This window comes from Zonotrichia leucophrys, chromosome 6 (assembly GCF_028769735.1).
Source record: "Zonotrichia leucophrys gambelii isolate GWCS_2022_RI chromosome 6, RI_Zleu_2.0, whole genome shotgun sequence".
Lineage (NCBI taxonomy): Eukaryota > Metazoa > Chordata > Aves > Passeriformes > Passerellidae > Zonotrichia > Zonotrichia leucophrys.
The window spans coordinates 26,754,025-26,772,545 of NC_088176.1; the positions used below are offsets into that span (position 1 = coordinate 26,754,025).

An 18,521-nucleotide genomic window follows, 5' to 3' on the forward strand; every position below is an offset into this window, starting at 1 on the left:
TTGCATTGCTTCCTGGCATTGCTGTTGTGTGGGTGCTGGTTGGCTGGAAACAAACCTTACAAAAACTGACTTCTTATAGTGGAGCTTGTTCTCCTGGACAGTGTAGGATGTGAGTGTGGCTATGGGTTGGAGAAGTGCGAGAATAACTTTTGGCAGCAGCTCTTCTTCAGAGATGCAGAAATTCATTGCATAAACCTGAGTTTCAGAAGCGAAAAAATTAAAATTTGTGATGAGAACTGCATTTTTATATTTCTTTTGTAAGTCCAAATATTTAGAGCAGCAAAATGAAATGACAGTTGAAGTTGTTTGCTGTTTTATTCAGGGTACAAGAAGGAAATTATTTCCTTACATAATAGACAATTTGTAGTTGTTCTTTGTGTCTGGTTATTCACTGTAAGTCACTTGTGTGTCAAACTTCAGTAATTGTCTTTTCTGAAAATTTCACCACAAAGTTTCTCTTTTTTTGTGTAATTTGCCTTGGTAAATAAGTGGTTGTATTTAGGGTTTGCCACTGTCTTTTACATGATGCACATATTTTCAGAGTGACATTTTAAGGTGGTTTTTTTTTTTTGTAGACATTACAAGAAGACTTTATTGTAGCAAAACCTTTAAACTGGAGGGCTTAAAAAGTATAAACCAGGTGGATAAAGACCTTTTTTGTCAAATGTTCACTGAATGTGTTTTGTTATATTGTAACTTTCCAAAGTTGCCCACATGGGTGACTCTTTTTTTAATATTCCATTTTAGTAATAAATATATCTTTTCTTATAGATAAAATCCAGAACTTGAAAGATAATGGGAACAGTCATTTCATCTATGACAATGCTGGAGACAGTAATAAAACCAATGCTGAGACCACAGACACCTCTGGATGCAACATTGAAGCCAAGGACTCGCCTGATTCTTGGGACTCCCACGTGGGAAAACCAGCAAATTCTGCATCAGAAACATCTCAGACCAAGGGGCCACTAAGAACTCACTTGTATGAATGGGAGGATGAAACTGAAGACACCAGAACTGGAGAGTATATATTAGCTTTTGACAATGAACATCTCTCAGAGGTGAAGAGCAAGGATGAGGAGTGTGATAAAGAAGATAGTGAAAATCCAAAGGAAGCCATTAGCGAAGAACTTGTGCAAACTATTCCTAGGCCAAGCAACTGTAGGACATATTGTCGATCCAACAAAGCAAAACTGCAGGGGGCAACAAATTTTGACAAGCTAATGGATGGCACTAGTCAGTCTTTATCCAAAGCAAACAATGAGTCAAATACCGATGGGCTGAACGCAGGAAAAAAAGTTCCTGTAAGTAGTGGGACCAGTTTTAGAGGGACGGTTGGACGGACTAGAGACTACACCGTTCTGCACCCGTCGTGCCTGTCGGTTTGCAATGTCACCATCCAGGACACCATGGAGCGCATGGACGAGTTCACCTCCGCTGCCCCCACCGACCTGGGCGAAGCCGGGCGCCTGAGGAAAAAGGCAGACATGGCCTCCGCAAAAACCACCACCAGGTTCCGACCAAGCAATACCAAATCCAAGAAGGATGTCAAATTAGAGTTTTTTGGGTTTGATGATCAAGACGAGGGAGGGGGAGATGAAGGTGCCTCTAGAAGTTCTGGGAGTTCCAATTACAAAATCAAGTACTTTGGGTTTGATGACTTAAGTGAGAGCGAGGACGAAGATGAAGAGTGGCAGGTAGCAGAAAGGAAGGCCAACAAAAAGCGAAGTAGAACTGTTCCATCTGCTTCACTACAGTCAACCTCTGATGGCAATGAAAACTGTTCCCAGGATAGCCAGCTCAGCACTAATGCAGGTCAGTAGAACTCTTTTGGAATACATGGGTGACATTTAATTTTAATTGACTTCAGTGTTGTGTTCTTTTGCAGTGTACCTAGGAATTTGTGCAACAATACTGATTTGGAAACCTAACAGTTAACTCACTTGAGATCTTAACAGCCAAACTTACTTCTCCTGAGGTCCTGTGTGGTGTTTCATATCTCTCTTGAAGTATGCTTTACACCCCTTGATCTCTTGCCAGAGGTAGAGGGCTTTTTTCTTTTCCAACAGAAGATTCGTACCTTTTTGGTGTGTTGAGCATAAGCATCTATGCCTGGAAGGCAGCTATCCTCCCACAGAGCCTCCAGATCAGCCCACAATTGCAGAGCTCAGTGCACACATTTAAGTAGCTCTTAAGAAATGGGAAATATCTTTTTCAGGTTTTGAATGTGTCTGTAGGCAGTTTGGACATTTCTCAGGCTCCATCTTATCTGAGAATGCATGACTCAAGGGAGAGGCTGTGGGGACCCATGGAGTGCCAGTTAGATAACTGGCTTTGGAAGAGCCTCTGCATATTTGTTTCTGCTCTTGTTTTCAGTTTTTAGGTATCTCCTCCTGTGCAGGCTGGGGAGTGGGGTGTGTGTGCTCACACATATATGAGTGAAACTGTGGATGTGGCAGCTGCTGAGCAGTTCTGGTGGTTCAAATCCTTTTCAAAATGAGGCTTGCTTGGTGGTAGCTTGGGTCTGTGTGCTGGTGAAGAACAAAAGGAATACCTTTGGTGGAAGGTTGCTTTTAGCTCTTCTGTTTTAAAAAAGTCTAATGCCAGAGAATCACTTGTGTTGGAATAAATATTTCAAAACACTGCCACTGTTCCACGGAACATTCTGGTCCTCCATTTTGGAGCATGAAGCATGGGAAGTTTTATCAACTCACTGAAGTTGTTACATTTTAAGACTTTGACCAGATGTATTTCATTGTGATAGGAAGAGAGGGTTTCAATCTAGCTTTGCAAATGTTGGAGAAGCTGGGGGTTTTTTCCTACAAATAGCTTCTGCTAATATAATCCAGAAATAAAATTTCAGAGGAAAAAATGTTCATTTCTCTGTTCTAATTATAGCTGTTTCTAAAACCAGAATTTTCTGTAAGCCTTTTAATCAAACTAAATGTCACCACTAGGGTTTTTTTTTGTGGATTTGAAAGGAACAAATGAATACTGATGTTGTACGAGAAGATTGTTTTCAAACAACAAAAAACATGATTTGTTTTCATAAAATTTACTTATGATGAGACACTTGGGTTCCAGCCTCTTTGGAAAATGGGTTTATCTTACAGGGCTGCTTAAGAAGTACTCTTAGTCCCTGTCTTTAATGACTTCTTGTTCAGCCATTTATTCCAAGGGAAAAATTTGCTTGTACAGTTAATGCAGCTGAGATGCTGACCCATCAAATAATCCTTTCAGCTGCTGTCCTCAGAAGTCTGAAAATATCCACACTTTGCATTTGGCACTGCATTCACCAAGCAGGCCTTTATACTCCCAGGTATCACAGATGTTTTCTCTGAAATATTTTCCTAATAGATTTCCATGGCATAGGGGAATGTAAATTTATGTTTTGTTAGTTCTTAATGCACTTCTCCACTTCAGGTAAGAGCTACCTCTCAGTCCCTCTGCTGGGAGATGCTTCCCCTTTATTTTGCATTTCCTTAGCTCGTTTGATTCTTTTGTGCTGCTGTTTGCAGGTGAGATTTGACTTGCAGGGTTTTTTTCTGAAATTTGAAAGGGTGATGCCCTATAATGCAGATTATGAAAATAGGGAGTCTGATGGTGCCCCAAAGTTTGTGGGACTCCTTGCTGAAGTTCACACTATTTTTTCTCAGTCCTTTGTAAATTTTGAGCATCATGATCTCTCAGAAAAACCATGATAAGAGTCCTTGAATCCAGTGATGCTGAGCCTGAGAATTTCTCCAGAACTTCTGAATCTAAGCCTGAAGTTGCAGTAAAATGTGACATTGCTCTGAGGTATTGTCTTTGCACACTGGAAAAATGTGACTTCTACATCCATGAAAAATGCCAGCTTTGACTCCGGGCCTGAGAAACAGCTTTCAGAACATCTTGCACAATAAAACTCTGTCCTGAAATGGTGAACAGTACTGAGAGGTGCTAAATGCTGCCTGAGTTCTGTGTGTGCTGTTCTTTCTTTGTTCTAATGAATAAAGGCCCAGATAAAAATCCAGTGTTCCTGTTCCAGGTTGACAGGTGAAATGCCAGACTGCCTCTCTGAATTTCAGCCCTGGAAAATCCCAAAACTGATTCTGGTGTTCTGTGTATAGAAAATGTTACATGGCATAATCAGTTTTTCAACAAACTTGATGCTTTTGGTGCTTTCTGTCACTGCCTTACTTTGCCATAATACTGATTTGGTTACTTGCCATAATCTAGGTATGTTTTTATGAAACAGATTCTATAACCTTAATTTAAAACATCTCTAAGATTTTGTAATTGAACATTAGAAAGACTTCCTTCTAGTCTGGTAGTTCAGAAAGGGAAAGTAAGTTTAACAATACATTTTTAAATGTTTTGGCAAGTGAAATTTAAGAAAGCGTAAAGACTACAGGAACAATATTTTTGGTGCAGGAAAAATTGCAAAATAGATAAATGCAGTTTTGGTTAGATTGTCCTTCATTGAAAAACATCTGCTGCTGCTCATTTCTGTGATAGTCTTTTCTGCTGAAGTAGTTCAAAACACAAAAAAAACCCCTCAAACAAAAGCCAAGCAAATAAAACCCCTACCTCTGAAAAAAAGCTCCACCTTTTAAATTCCTAGATGCTATTACCACACTTTTTACTGAAAATACTTCCTAACTTTATTAGCCTTAGATTTTTGCTGATGTGTTGAGTTCCTGGTAAAAGTTTGCTTTTTATTTTGCCATTGCAATTTAAAATTCTCTCAGATTCCTGTGTAGCAGCTCAGTGAAGCAAAGGCCCCTTTGGCTTGTGAGCCTCCCAGCTGGATTCTGCCAGAATGCCAGGGGCTGAAAGTACTGGTGAGACTTTGCTAGATTTGAAACAGTGCTTTTGCCATTTCAGTAGCCAGAGTACAGGGTGACTCCAGTGAGCAGAAGCTTTTAATACTGGAAGAAAGTGACTGACTTGAGTGTAGTAATCCATGGGGAGTTGATCCAAGAGAAATCTGTACTGCAGCTCAGTCTTTTGCTTTGTAAATCAGTTCTGATATGCAGCTTAACCTTTGTGTCATCGATTCATTTTTCCTTCCAGTGATCAAAATGAAATTCCTATAATCTTTTTAGGTAGTGTAGCTTTTGTATATCAGCATCTAGCACTTAGCTCAGTTCTGGTGAGCCAACTTGCCCTATTTTTTTCTTTAATTCCTTTGCATCTTCTCAAAAACTGAGTCACCTTCATTGGGTAAATATTTTAAGCCAGTTAAAACTACATCAAAGTCCTCAAAGGCAGAGTCCTGTTTGGGCTTCAAAACCTTCTGCAGAATTGCCCTGAGACACTAAAACAAAACTCCGTTGTTGTTCCCCAGGAAATTTACTGTGGTTGTTGCCTTGGTTGCTCTTTGAACATCTTTCCAATTCTAGCCAAGACAGGCAAATTATCTTAAAGATTATAAATGCCTTAAAATTGGTTAGACAGGGGAAAAAAGGCCTTACATGCTCCCATACTGAGAAAAAGGTAATGTGACCAATTTCTCTGCGAGGAGGCAAAAAAGCCTCTCCAAAAAGCCATACAGAGAGAGCCAGTGGAAATCAGACTCCAGTAGGGTCACTGCTTACCAAACTACTCCAGTGTTTTCCTCACTCAGTTCATGTTAACAGCAGACTTCTCCCCCAGACCCTCTTTAATTTAGATTTAAAAGTCTGCTAAGATAATGTGTGCAGAGTGCTTTAAGAAGGCCTTCAAAAGCACTGCTCAAATAGAAGCATTCCAGGTAATCTTACAAAGCTACTAAGTGTTTGATGTGCTAGCAACATCAGAAAATGCAGAATTATCCTGTTGTAAGTAGGAGTTGAATTTTTTTTATCAAGAAGTTTCTTTGAATTTAAAATCAACTAATTTAAATGGGATAGTTCAGAATCACATAGGAGTAGAATTCAAACAAGGAAATTTAAGGTGTTAAAATAGTGGCTTAGTTGATCCTAGAGCATTGTTAATCATTATTGAAGGCAATGCCAGGTCCAAGTCTTAGCACAGGGCACAAGTTGCTGTTCTCATTTGGTGGGTGAAATATTTTGTCTTTCTAGAATGACTTGCATCTTTGTACTGGCTGTGGTCAAGTAAATTACTTGTTAGCTTTTAATCTGCAATAGGAGGGTCCATATTGCAGATTAAAAGGGTCCAGTTCTTTTGGTTTGACTTTCTTTGAGAGCTGCATTCAGGGTCTGACTTCTTCAGAAATATTTCAGGATATATCAGGATATATATCAAAGCAATTTGATTTTACTCCTTAAATTGGCTTCAGTGAGAACTAAGTTGTCTTTTACATAGATTTTGAAATAGTTTGGTGTTATTTAAGTTAATGGAAATTGGTCTGTAGTACTTTGCCTCAGTTAGACTAATCTTATCAAACATCTGTTAAAGTCAGTTGTTTTCAGAGGGCTGTTGATGCTGTGTTTGTAGGCTCTTGTGCTCACCTGACACAGCCCCACTGAAAACCAGTGGGATAAAATGAACAGTGAGAGGCTGCTTCCAGGAGGTGCCTTGCAGCAGGCATGCTGCCAGTCCTGGTGCTGCCAAGCCTGTTGAAATTTACTGCAATTTGGGAAACTTTGGAGCTTTATTTTAGGAATAGTTCTATTCCTCAGACAAGTTCTGTATCCTTGAGAATGCCATAAGAAATTTGGTTACCTTCTTTGCCTTTACTTGCCTTCTTAACCAGCTTGGCTGCTCCTGTGTACTTGGGATTAGAGTAACCCATCCTACCTGCTTGTGTTCTTGCAGTGCACTTTTCAAACAGCAGCAGCTTTTCAGGAATAAATTGGTTTTCTAAATAGATTGTCAGATGAAGCAGTGCCTCTCTGTGCCTGTCTTTATTTCCATCTTGAAATCTGTGGTAACTTCTGGTTTGTGCCAAGTAAACCTCTTCCCTTGTCTCCAAGGGATAGTGCTTCAAATAAAGCAACACAAGTTTAAAAAAATACTAAGTACAGAAATGGAATTTGATGAGTGAATTGCAGATTTACAGTGCAGGATGGGGTACTGGAGTCAGTGGTAATGCAAGTATCAAATCATCCATTGCAAGGCCATGTCAGCAGTTCCTTCTGGCTGACTCTTTGCTGAGCTGATCACAGCAGAATAGGCAAATACAAACAGCCTGCCCTCATGAGAAGTGAAGCAAGATCAATTCTTCTCTTCTGTAATTGTAGTGTGTTCTTATAAATCTCTTAATCTCCTGGTTTTGAAGAGCCCAATCTCCTGCTTTATTCTTGTGCTGCTCAGGGTTGTAGCAGTAAGGCAGCCATTAGTAAGCTCATGTAAAAGGTGCCCTGGGATTTGAGGAGTATGGCATGGGAAGCAGTAGCCTGCAGTTTACCCAGCGGGCAAGAGGTGCTGTAATATTTTTGATTGTGCACCTTATCATGCTTCTGTGTATTACTGCAATCCAGTCAGCAAGCCTGAACTGCACCCAGCACTTGCTTGGCATTAAGGCTGAATTTGCTGATGAATATTGATGGTTCATTATGTAATGTCAGAAGCTGTACATGTGGAATTGTCAGATGCAAGAAATGCTCTAGCAGTTCAACAGCTTTTAAAATGGTTGTTTCATGTTTTTATTTACCTTTAACAGATCTGGAGTTTTCAGAGGATGCATCTGGTGTGCATGAAGGCAATAAGAAATCCACAAATAAACAAGGTGACAAATCTAAGGAAAACACCAGGAAGATTTTTAGTGGGCCAAAGCGGGTGAGTAATAATGCTGAGACAAATACAAAGTTCTTATTTTACTGAACTCCTCAGTATTGATGATTCTTCTCAGATATGCAACAGGGCTTTTGAGATCATATGTTGGCCTTTAATATTATTTCTGGAAAAGTAAAACATTTAAGTGCAATACTTTTGTATTTATTACTGGAAGATTCACTTTTCAGGTTCACATTACTGCTATGGAGAACCAGACTTGCAATGTAGATGCATTCCTTGGAGATATTTTTAAAACAAAGCATCGGTAAATTCTGTGTGGTTTGTTGGTGTTTGTGGAGGGGGATTCTTTTGATCTCTTTTGTTTGCTCTGCCAATAAATATGTCATTATAAGATAGAACTTTTCTTAAAGCTTCAAATTGGGCATTGGAATAGTCTTTATAAGGATAAGTGCATTTATAGCATTAGGTATAGTGAGATTTTCTTTTAGTTGGAAAAAGAAGTAGCCTCCAATCCCATGCCAGTCTTGCCCAACTGTGTAATATTCAGTATGAATTTGCCCTCTCATAGCATGAAAAGAGCTTATTCGTTTTCTTGATCTTACAGAAACGTGCTTTAGCTGTCACTATGGGTACTCAGTATTTTGAGGTTTTTAAAAATGTGGATACAGCAAAAATGGAGTGTAGCCACCAGTAAAAGTTTTCAATAGGGGGATCCATGTAATCTCCACTAAATGAAGCTTTTTATGACCCTGATGCCCAGGACAGCCATTTCCAATGCTTAAGGAGTTTTCATGAGCTTTTTGCATAACTTGTTTCTGTTACCTGGCGATAGCAGTCCCTGTCTCACCATCACTGCAACCCACAGCTGCTCTAGGAGGAGAAAGAGGGAAATGAGCTTGTGTTTCTGCTTTCCCTTGGAGTTCCATAGGTTTTGCAAGACCTGGCAGTTGCATGGTATTATAGAAACTGTCTTTTATGTGTGTTCAGCATGTTCTCATGAGTCCAACAGTTCAAAGAAGTTTTTTAAATTATTTTTTCTGAGGAACCCTAATAATTCCTCATGAAGGTAACTAGTTACTTGTGTTATATGATAGTTTCACTTGAAGTAATTTTTCAAGGTGCCTTTTTTTTTTTTGGTCTTCCAGAACCAGAAGATTTATTATCTCCCCAGTTGTGTTGTGATACATCAATTTTTCATTAAAAAAAGGATTTGTGGGTGGAGAAAGGATGACAGATTTGGTTTAGCTCTCCAAACATGCCAGGGAATATTTCCATGTGGGAGGATACATGACCAGTAGGTCCTGTCGGTTGTGATGCCCTTTGAAAAGCAGTCACTTGTTGCTTTGACTTTGGACAGAGTGAGAAGCTCTTCCCTCCACAGTTTGAAGTCAGATAAGTGAGGAGGGTGTTTCCACAACTGAAATAGTATTTCTTGGAGATGGACGTTCCTCAGCTTCTGCTGATTAAGTAATCATTTTTTAAAATTCAGCTTTTTATCAGTGAACATGTTACAGTACACTGAGAAACAGAAGTACAGGGAGTGCAAATTTGACTGTAACTTTTTCAGTTATATATTTTAACAGCATAAAATAACTATGGGTGTTCTGCTAATTACAGAAAGTTTTTAAAATTTAAATATTTAAATGCCAAAAATATTATTCTGTATTTGCTTTTCATGTGTTTCTTGTTTAATTTTTATTCTTTAAATCCCTGAGATTTTATGTGAAAAAGGTTCTAATTAATTTTGAATGTATATATAATAAAATTATGGGGTAAGGAATAAGCCTTACAGCAACATCATACTGTAAGAGAGAATGGTTTCAACTCTAGAAAATTCTCAGTTGGGGATACATTTTATTCAAATGGGAAAGTTGAGAATGAAACAGCTCTTTTGACCCTGCAGTGATATAATGGACTTAGAAGTAGATATTGTGTAATTGAGATTCAGATTTTAAACTTCAGTGTTCTCTAATCATATGGCTGTTACATGGAGTTACTAAAAAAGCTTGTAAAGCTTGTTCTGGTGGTAATTAGAGCTGCTATAATTATCTTCCTAAAATATAGATATAGACTCTTTATCTTAGTTGTATCTTAAGGGAATTCTCATTCTGGGAATGGAAAAAATAACTGAAAGTATTAACCTGATGATAATAACTAATGATCTTTAAAAAAAAAAAATCTCTGGAACTACTTCAGTGTCTCAGCACCATTTATTTTTTCTTGTAAGACCCAGCAGATAGAGTATGAAATATTTTCTGTTAGGTGACTTGCAGAGCTGTGGCATCACACTGAGCTGCCAAGAAAAAAGCTCTGTTACTTGGGAAGCAGCAGGTGCTATCATTAAATTTCAGCAGATCCAGAAAGCTCAAGTATTTTTTCCAGTCTGTATTCAGCAGATCTGTCACCCATGGTTGTGGTTTTGAAAACTTGATCATTGTCTCCTAATGCTAAACCCCAGTTCTTGAAACTTTGATGTAATAAAATATTACTGGCATCATTGACTTTGTGAATAACAGTGGTTCTGAACACTGCTTTTACTGTAAGGACTGAAATCAATGCCTGGTTGCAGTAGCCAAGGACATTGATAGGTGAGTACAGTCTCAACCAGAGCCATGCTTTTAAGTGAATTAAACCTCTTTATCCTGAGCCTGAATTATAGGGGGAGTGTTGCATTCCATAGCAACATAATTAAGTACTTATAGTACATAAATATTGGCATTGCTTGAGTTGCAAATTATGGGTGTGAAGCATACACGAGTAACATCTGCAGAAGTTTGTTTGCAACTGTTTACAATTTTAATTGAACTGGTTGGGTAACTCATGCTCTAGCATGTCAGTTTGGGAGCTCTGGATACACCCACCTGCTGCCCCTTGGAGCTTAGTTCCCTTCTACAGATGAAACTAATTCTCCATAAGCAGGCAAACCCAATAGAGGAGACAAGAAATTTTTTGTTGCTATGGTCCAAATCTGCTAAGACTAAAGACTTGAAAACAGGCAGCATAAAAATTATTTCCTGACATTTCTTGCTCCTGCTGCTTTCACAACAGATTTTAGCTGGAGTCAGCAAATGAAGAGAAACAGTTTTTGTAGGAATATTCTGGAACAGTTTCCTGTGGTCTTATGCAAAATATCTGTCTCCAAATAGGAATCTGAAAAAAGCCAACTTAAAAGTGTAAGATGAGGGCTAGTCTATCCCCAAATTTAACCTTTTGATCTGTCAGCCTTAAAAATTAATGGTTATACTTAGTGTTTTGTGTCAGTTCAGTGTTTGTGACACAAACATGTCACCAGAGACCACCAGGTCCTCTGAACTGCACATTTTCTGGGATGGCCCCTCTGATCTTCAACTCAGAATGTATAATGAGTGATCTGCAGCTCAGTGCTGATCCCAGTTCTGCCTGTGGCCATAGGAAGCCAACCTAGACATGGTGAATACTATTACCTTTGAATATTTCAAAGTAAGAATTTAGATAGGGTTGCAAATCATAGTTAAAAGGTATGGGTGCCTTTCAGCTTGAGGGGCCTGGGAGGGGGGCAGAAACTATAATCTGGCTGTTGCTGCTCTTCAGGGCTGCTGAGGTATGTGGGAAGACTTCAGAAGCTGCATGAAGGAGACAGAGGGGGTATAACAGGAAAAAAACCTCTGACTCTCAAATTGGCACAACTGGAAGCAGACTCAGTCTTATGTTTTCTCAAAGTAGCATAAAATTTCAATTAGATGAGTGCTTTTTTTCCCTATGCCTTAGAGTAGGTCAGTTTTAGAAACAAGTCCTTTGGAATTAGTTTCTTAGATGTTAATATCTTTTGCATTGGGTATATTTCATAAAGCTTCTGTGCTGCTATAGAATGCAATTTTAGCACCTATAAAATACTGACATTTTCTTGAGAGTTGGAAATGTGTTTTTTATGATTGGTAAGATGAGGAACAAAGTACTCAGTGCATGGTCAGTCTGCATTGGTGATTCATGGACTACTGATCAAGCTAAAAACTAACCTGAAGGCTAATTCATTGCATAATGACTTGTGACTCCAGTTAAAATGGGCTTATTTCAATTAAATATTCACTTTTGCCATGAAAATTTATTGGTTTTAAATTACTTAAAGCTAGCTTAATTTTTTTTCTTATTCTCTTACATTGCTATAGGAGAAATGTCTTTAAATTTCACTAAGTTGAAATCTTAGTGAATCTGCCTGGCTTGCAAGTGTGTACACACTCCCACATGTACCCACTGAATGGGGATGCATCAGTGGCTTTTTCTTTTCCTCTTGTTGTGCACACATTGACTTGTACAGGAAAAAGTGTGGAAAAACCTCTTTGCCACTGACTTGCTGTTCATGGTGTTTCCTTTGGCCCATTCCAATACTGGACCACAGAGTTTTCTGTTTGTGCTGGTTTTGGCTGGAATAATTAATTTTCTTCAGAGGAGCTCTTACAGGGCTGTTTTGGGTTTGTGCTGAGAACTATTGGTAGTGCTAGGATGATTTTGTTATTGCTGAGCAGCACTTAGAGCCAAGGCCTTTTCTGCTCCTCATGCCACCCTGCCAGCCGGGAGGCTGAGGGTGCACAAGGAGGTTTGGAGGGGACAGCTGGTCACAGTGACCGAAGGGATATTCCACACCATGTGACAGTGTGCTCAGCAATATAAAAATCTGGAGGAGGAGGAAGGGGGACACACCTTTGGAGTGATGGCCTTTGTCTTCCCAAGTAGCTGTGACGCCAGATGGAGCCTTGCTTTCCTGGGAATGGCTGAAAAACTGCATGCCCACACGAAGTGATGGATGAATTCCTTGTTCTGTTTTGCTTGCATTCATGGCTTTTGCTTTCTCTGTGTAACTGCCTTTATTTCTTAATGTTTTCTCACTTCTACCCTTTGGATTCTCCCCCATCCCACTGGGGGTGAGTAAGCAAGGAGCTGGGTGGGGCTTAGTTGCCAGCTGGGATAAAATCCCAGCAGTCCTTTTTGGCAGCTGACATGAGGCTCAGTGGGTTTGAGATAGTGACAGATTTGATTGGGATGTGCTAGATCAAGCTGATAGCTGTTAGTGCATTTTAGCTGGTAATTGACAGGTGTCTGCCTGCCATGGGGCCCCTTGCCTTTCTGTGTGGCATGGCATTTGGCTTTCACTGCTTGCTGTGCCTGGCAACATTTGGGTAACAGCACTTTTTTGAAGTAATGTAAAAGTTTAGTACACTAAAGTAGCATTGCTTGAAAGTTCCTCCACTAGTGTGGACTGCATTTGCCAGGAAAAGCTGAGATCTTCTTGGATTAACCAAAAAGAGGCAAAAAATACTTACAGAAGCAGGTGGTTATGCTGCTCTTGTTCTCCCTTTGCTTGTCCAGCTCCCTCCTGCTTCCCTGTGCCTTCAGTTTGCCAACGTTGTGTATTACTATAAAAATAACTCACTAAAAAGGAAACATTTAACATAAATCTTAGTCCATTTCACTGGGAAACTAAACTATTCTATCTACTCAGTTGAGGGTCCCAAGAAGTGAGCTTAAATCCTCTTAACCAGGTTAAGTCAACACTGCAACTGAGAAATGCTCACTGAACACAGCAGCATTAGCAGGATTCTGTGCAGCACTTTGATCAAGTGATGTCAGTGGGGTTAGTCATGACAGAAGTGTTGAATATGTGAATGAAAGCATGGCTGAATTCAGACATGGCTTAGCCAACAGACTGCTGCTGAACTTGGTATCCAAGAGAAAAACTTGAGGCAGCCATAACCCTGTAACTACTGCTTTTCACATTTTAGTCAAGTTTTAGGAATAACTTCTGTACCCAACAAAGTACAGAAATGTGTGCAAGATTTCCAAGCGTGGTCTTTGGACAGGTAAGTTGGAAGGACATGTTAAATCAATACTGTGTAAAGAGCGCTTATTTCCAGTTACCAAGTGCTGAACCAGGAAGAAATATTCTTTTTTTCTGCAGTGTGATTTCAGACTGATGTGCAACTAGACCTTAGTTCATTATTGAAATGCATCTTTCTTATCCTACAGGCAGGCTTTTTTTTCCCATGAGGAGGTCGATTTCATAATGGAAAATAAAATACTCCTGTTATAAGATTAGGCACTGTCAGAAACTGTCGATACCTGAAAAAAAACTTAGGTGTGAGCCTTTGTTTCTGCTAGCATTTGTTGTAAGACATGTTTTAAGGGTATAAGAGATCTTTTGCAGTTTAATGGCAGCTTTCTCCACTGCTGTTTCATGCTGACTGGAAGGAGCTATAAATACCAGTTAGAAACAAAAGCTGGGTCTAAGTAAACTAGAAGTTCAAAATGAAAAGCTTATACCTCATCTTTGAAAGTATTTTGAAATTGGAGAAGTACGAAGCCGTGCCCGCTCTGGGCTGGCTGTGTAAGCTTAGGGCTAATGTGACAATGACGTGTGTGTGGGAGGGGACAGAAACTAGGCTGCACTGTGGTCTGTAGTTTTCCACTTAGCTTGTGTTGAACTGTGCAGCAGATGTTTATCAAAGGCGTCCTGCGAGTAACGTTTCTTTTTGCTGGCCTGCAAACGAATCAGCATTTCCCCAAATCAGATTTTTAAAGATTTTTCTTTGTTCTTTCATTTTTAAGTTTTAGGGTATGTGAATGTTGGTCTGTCTTAAATGCACAAACCTATGTGCTTTTGCTTAATTACTTTTCCATAGCTTATTTCAGATAAATAGTTCTGAAAAAGCAGCAGAGGAATTATAATTCAAAAGTTTTGCTATCAGTCATAGCCCTTTCTATACATGTAATGGTAGGATCAGAGTACACTGGCCAGGGCTCATTTTAAAAAGAACTGTTTGTCTTCATCTTGCATAACCTTTAGTTAAAGTGTGTCCTACCCTAAGGATGAACACTTGTAATAAAGTGGGGTTTTTTTCAGTGATAATAAACTGCTGCTAACTATGCACATTGAGCTACTCTTTGCATCCTAATTTAGAAAGTTGAAATTGCTTATTTTTAGGAGGAAAGATTATTAGTTGGCATGAGCTTTTTTGCTCCATTGAGGAGTCAAGCTGAATTTGGGCAATTTAAGTATTCTGTGACCTCTCAGTTCAGTGCTAGGCCCAGTCTAACAAACAGTGCTGGTCAGAGCTGACAACCTGTGACTGCCTGTTGCTGCTTCTGCAGTGCATTCCTGCTGGTTGGTGCTTCTGGCAGATTGGCTCCCCAGTCCTGAACTGAAGTGGTTTTTGGGGGATTTTTTTTGTCCAAATAGGTTTTGTTGGAATGATAAACAAGAGATGAGCTGTTGTAAGTGCCAGCTATTGTAAGCAATTTTGATATATTGCTGGAATAAAAATTAATTTTAAAAATATTACAGAAGGTGAGAATAAAGCTGATTTGTTAGAAACCAAAGCCTCATATTGACTTCACCTAACATTTGCAGAATCAAATTCTTCTGTAAGCATCTTTATTTAATACTGGCTTCCAAGTGCTTACCACTTAGGGACTTTTAAAATTGTTATTCATGTAAATAGACCAAAACCAATTCTTAATGTCTAAGCTAGTAAGCAGGATACTAGTCAGGACTGGCAGGTTTTTAGATTAGTCACCTAAATTGAAGAGTGAGGTAGCTGCTGTAATTTTACTGAATTGAGTTGGGATTTAGCACCTCAAAGCCATTCTGGACTGAAAGCAAATGTCAGGATTTGGTCTTCTCACTTAAAGATAATCATTTGATGCTGCTAAAAATTATTTTCTTCTTTCTTACTTACTTTCACCTGGTAAAAGTGCTTCCTCAAGTGTCCTCCATACGCAGCTGCTGGGTAGAACTGTGGGAGCAGCATTCTTGGAAATGCCTTTTTTCCAGCTGGTGTCAACAGAAGTATTGGCAGCTTTGGCTGGGGAGGGTAGGGATGCAAAGTGAACCTAACATGCTAAGTCCTCATAGAGGCAAGAGGAACAAATGAAAAATAAGCATGGAAATCCTTCTCCCCCTGTGCATACTTAGGCTTTTCGGGAAGTAAAAAATTCAAGTTGAATGGAAAATGTTTAATGTCACGGTGGAAACGTGGCATTTTATACTTCCAGTTCCTACTGGTATTAGCTCTAAGGCTAGAAGCAAGTATTGATTAAAGTATTTTTCAAACTAGATGCTCTCTTGCATTCTCATATTCTCTGCAAAAAACCACACCCACATCAGTTTTGTAGTTCCAGTAATTAACTTAATGTTTGAGTAAATTGGCAATGCAGGATAGCTGTGTAGGATAAATGTTACATTGCACAAAGTCTCCTGTAGGAAGTTCTAAAATGGGAAAAGTTCTCAAAGGAATTAAAATACACCAGTTTCATTTGCTAGTGGGAGCTTGATTTATATGCAGATGAATATGCAAAATTGTCTTCACAGCTCCTGTGTACTGTGTGAGCATGGCTGGTTCACTCAGCTCTGTCTGAGACTTGATGTGCATTCCATAATTGCACCATGAGATGCAAGCATGTCCTGATGGGAAAATCTGTGGTGTTGAGGGCTCAGTGTCCTTGTCAGACCCATTGCAAAGCTTTTATTTGAATTGGCTTTGTTTAGAGCTGATGTAGGCAGTGCCTGGGAACAGGTGGCAGGAGGTTAGGTGCTCTCTGGAGGTGCAGCTGAAGTGTGATGGCACTGGGAAGTGGTCAGGTCAGCATCCTCAGACTCAGTGATGCAAACCCCAGAGCTGGAACTGAGCCCATCTGGGACATTGACTTGAGCAGTTTTTTTTACTGATCCACATGGAAACGTTTTTGGGGGTGTATGCACACCTCAGCTGTATCACCTCTGGAACTCCATTGCAGTCACTATTTTGTAAGGCTTTCCTCTTGGTGGATTGATACACTTTGGGTAGATGAGGATTAACAGGAGGAGGGGAAGGGGAATGTGTGTCTGTGTTGGCCTGCTTCTCTCTGCCTTTCACAACCAAGAGAGCAGGAAGTTTTTGTGAGCAGTTTGTGCTGGTAAGTGCTTGTGCCAGGGTGTTCCTTGAACTGCAGGTTTTTCTTTTCTCTTGAGCAAAGCATTTTGTTTCCAGTATTGTGGTGATATGTCTAAACTATTGTACCCTCTCCCTTTTAATTAGACTTATTAAAGGTTTCAGGGCAAAATAGTGACCAAAACCCTATGGCTTCTGCTTCTGAGCTGACCTTTGAATGCACTCAGCATAAGCAGCATACAGAACATCATTGACTATTTCTGTTAATGAATCTCATTTATTAGATTGTCCTGTTTCTAAAGTTCTGTTTTCATCCTTCACTTGGGTGTTGGACCCATCATCTTGCTGTGCCCTGTGGGTCTCCTCCTGAGCTTTAAGGAAGAAAAAGCATTTTGCAGATCTTCAGAAGTTTGATGCAAAAAAAGCTTCAGTGACATTTTTCCCTTGCTCCTTGTGTTGTCTAATACTCTTAAACTTTGCCTAACAGCTTGCAGTTGTCTGGCTACATGTGTGCATAATGTGTTTTGTGTTTAAATGGAATAACACCTCACAATTAAGTGATCCATGGCAGTGGTTTATTGGCACTAATCTGCTACTTTGATCCAAGTAATGGAGATGCAGTTCAGATTTTGAACACTGCAAAACCAGCTTGGTTCTGGTTTTATACTGCTCTTCTCTGAAGTCCAAATTAGATTTTTTTTCCTGTTCTCTAACATGGTTCAGGTTGTGCTGAATTGATACTCCATCTTCCTGTTTTGAGGTGTGATTTCTTTTTCATTGCTCTGAGTGATATTCATTCCTTTCCCTTTTCAAAAGATACAATCCATTATGAATATTTCTGTGCTTCATAACATGCTTGTTACCTTTTTCCTGTTCAAAGTGAGACATGCAGGATAGGATAGTATTCTTAATGATGATGAATACTGAGTGGTAACTCATATATTTTGCTTATTGGGGTTGTTTTTGGAACTTCTTGTTTTGACAGGCATCTGGCATACAGTGTTACTGAATGCATTCCGGATATAAATAATTCATTTGTCAGGATATCTGCTGAAAATGTTCTTGAGTTTTCTTTTGCCATTGTCTTCTACCTTGGAAAGCATTCTTGCCTGCAAATAGATGCTCTTCCTTGTTTTGCTAGTATTTTCTGTGTGACTCATGTCCCTGGCTCTTATTTTCTGCAATTCTGACAGCTATGAATGGCAGGTAATGCTGCATCAGTATGTGCATAGTGCCAGCTCTTGAAAATTTCAGCTTTGAGGCTTTCAGGAATGGGAGGTTAAGCATGATCCATAGATAATACCATTTGGAGATGATCTTACAGAAGAGACAGCTCTGTGCATTTTGTAAAATCCCTGGCATTAGTCCTGGTTTTGTATCTGCACTCACCCCCCCAGAACCACATGCAGAGTCCCACAGTACCATATGCCTTATGCCCACCCTGGAATATTTGCAGTCTTTCAGACATGTGTCTCTGTGAGCAGCTGTCAGTTCTAGATGTACGGAAAAAGGAAACTCCTCTGCTATTCAGCAGAAGCTCTTACAGCTGATTAATATTGCAGAACTTATTTGCCTTAAGAACACAGAATTCAAAGCTATGATGTACTTCCACTTGCATCTATTCCAGGTTAGTTTTGAGAGAAGGAATTATTAAAGAAAAGTCTGTTATTTGAATAATTGCAAGGTTTTCTTGTCTTTAAGGGAAAGTTTCTTAAATTATTGCTACTTAAATATTAGTGTTGCTTGTTCAGGGAACCTTGTTATCACAAGCATTTGAGTTGCCTTTTAAAGAAAACACCCCAAAACCAAACAGACCAACCTCTTTGCTTTTGTGATCAAGCCCTTCTGAAAAGTCTTTCTTCACTAGCATTCATTTGATCATTGGTACTTTTCCTGGCTTCAGTTCTGTCACACAGCAATCCAGAGCAAGTCCACACAGTGCTCGCTGCTTGATCG

General features: G+C 39.5%; 1 protein-coding gene across 3 annotated transcripts in view; it reads left to right on the plus strand.

Annotated features, from left to right (window-relative positions):
- The window catches only part of WAPL (WAPL cohesin release factor), a 133,663-nt gene that overhangs the window by 85,734 nt on the left and 29,408 nt on the right, over window positions 1–18,521 (plus strand). For all 3 annotated transcript variants that reach the window (XM_064716954.1, XM_064716953.1, XM_064716955.1), the window contains 2 exons: window positions 772–1,815; window positions 7,592–7,707. In XM_064716954.1, the coding sequence (XP_064573024.1) occupies window positions 772–1,815; window positions 7,592–7,707 (1,160 nt within the window). The remainder of the gene's footprint in view (window positions 1–771; window positions 1,816–7,591; window positions 7,708–18,521) is intronic.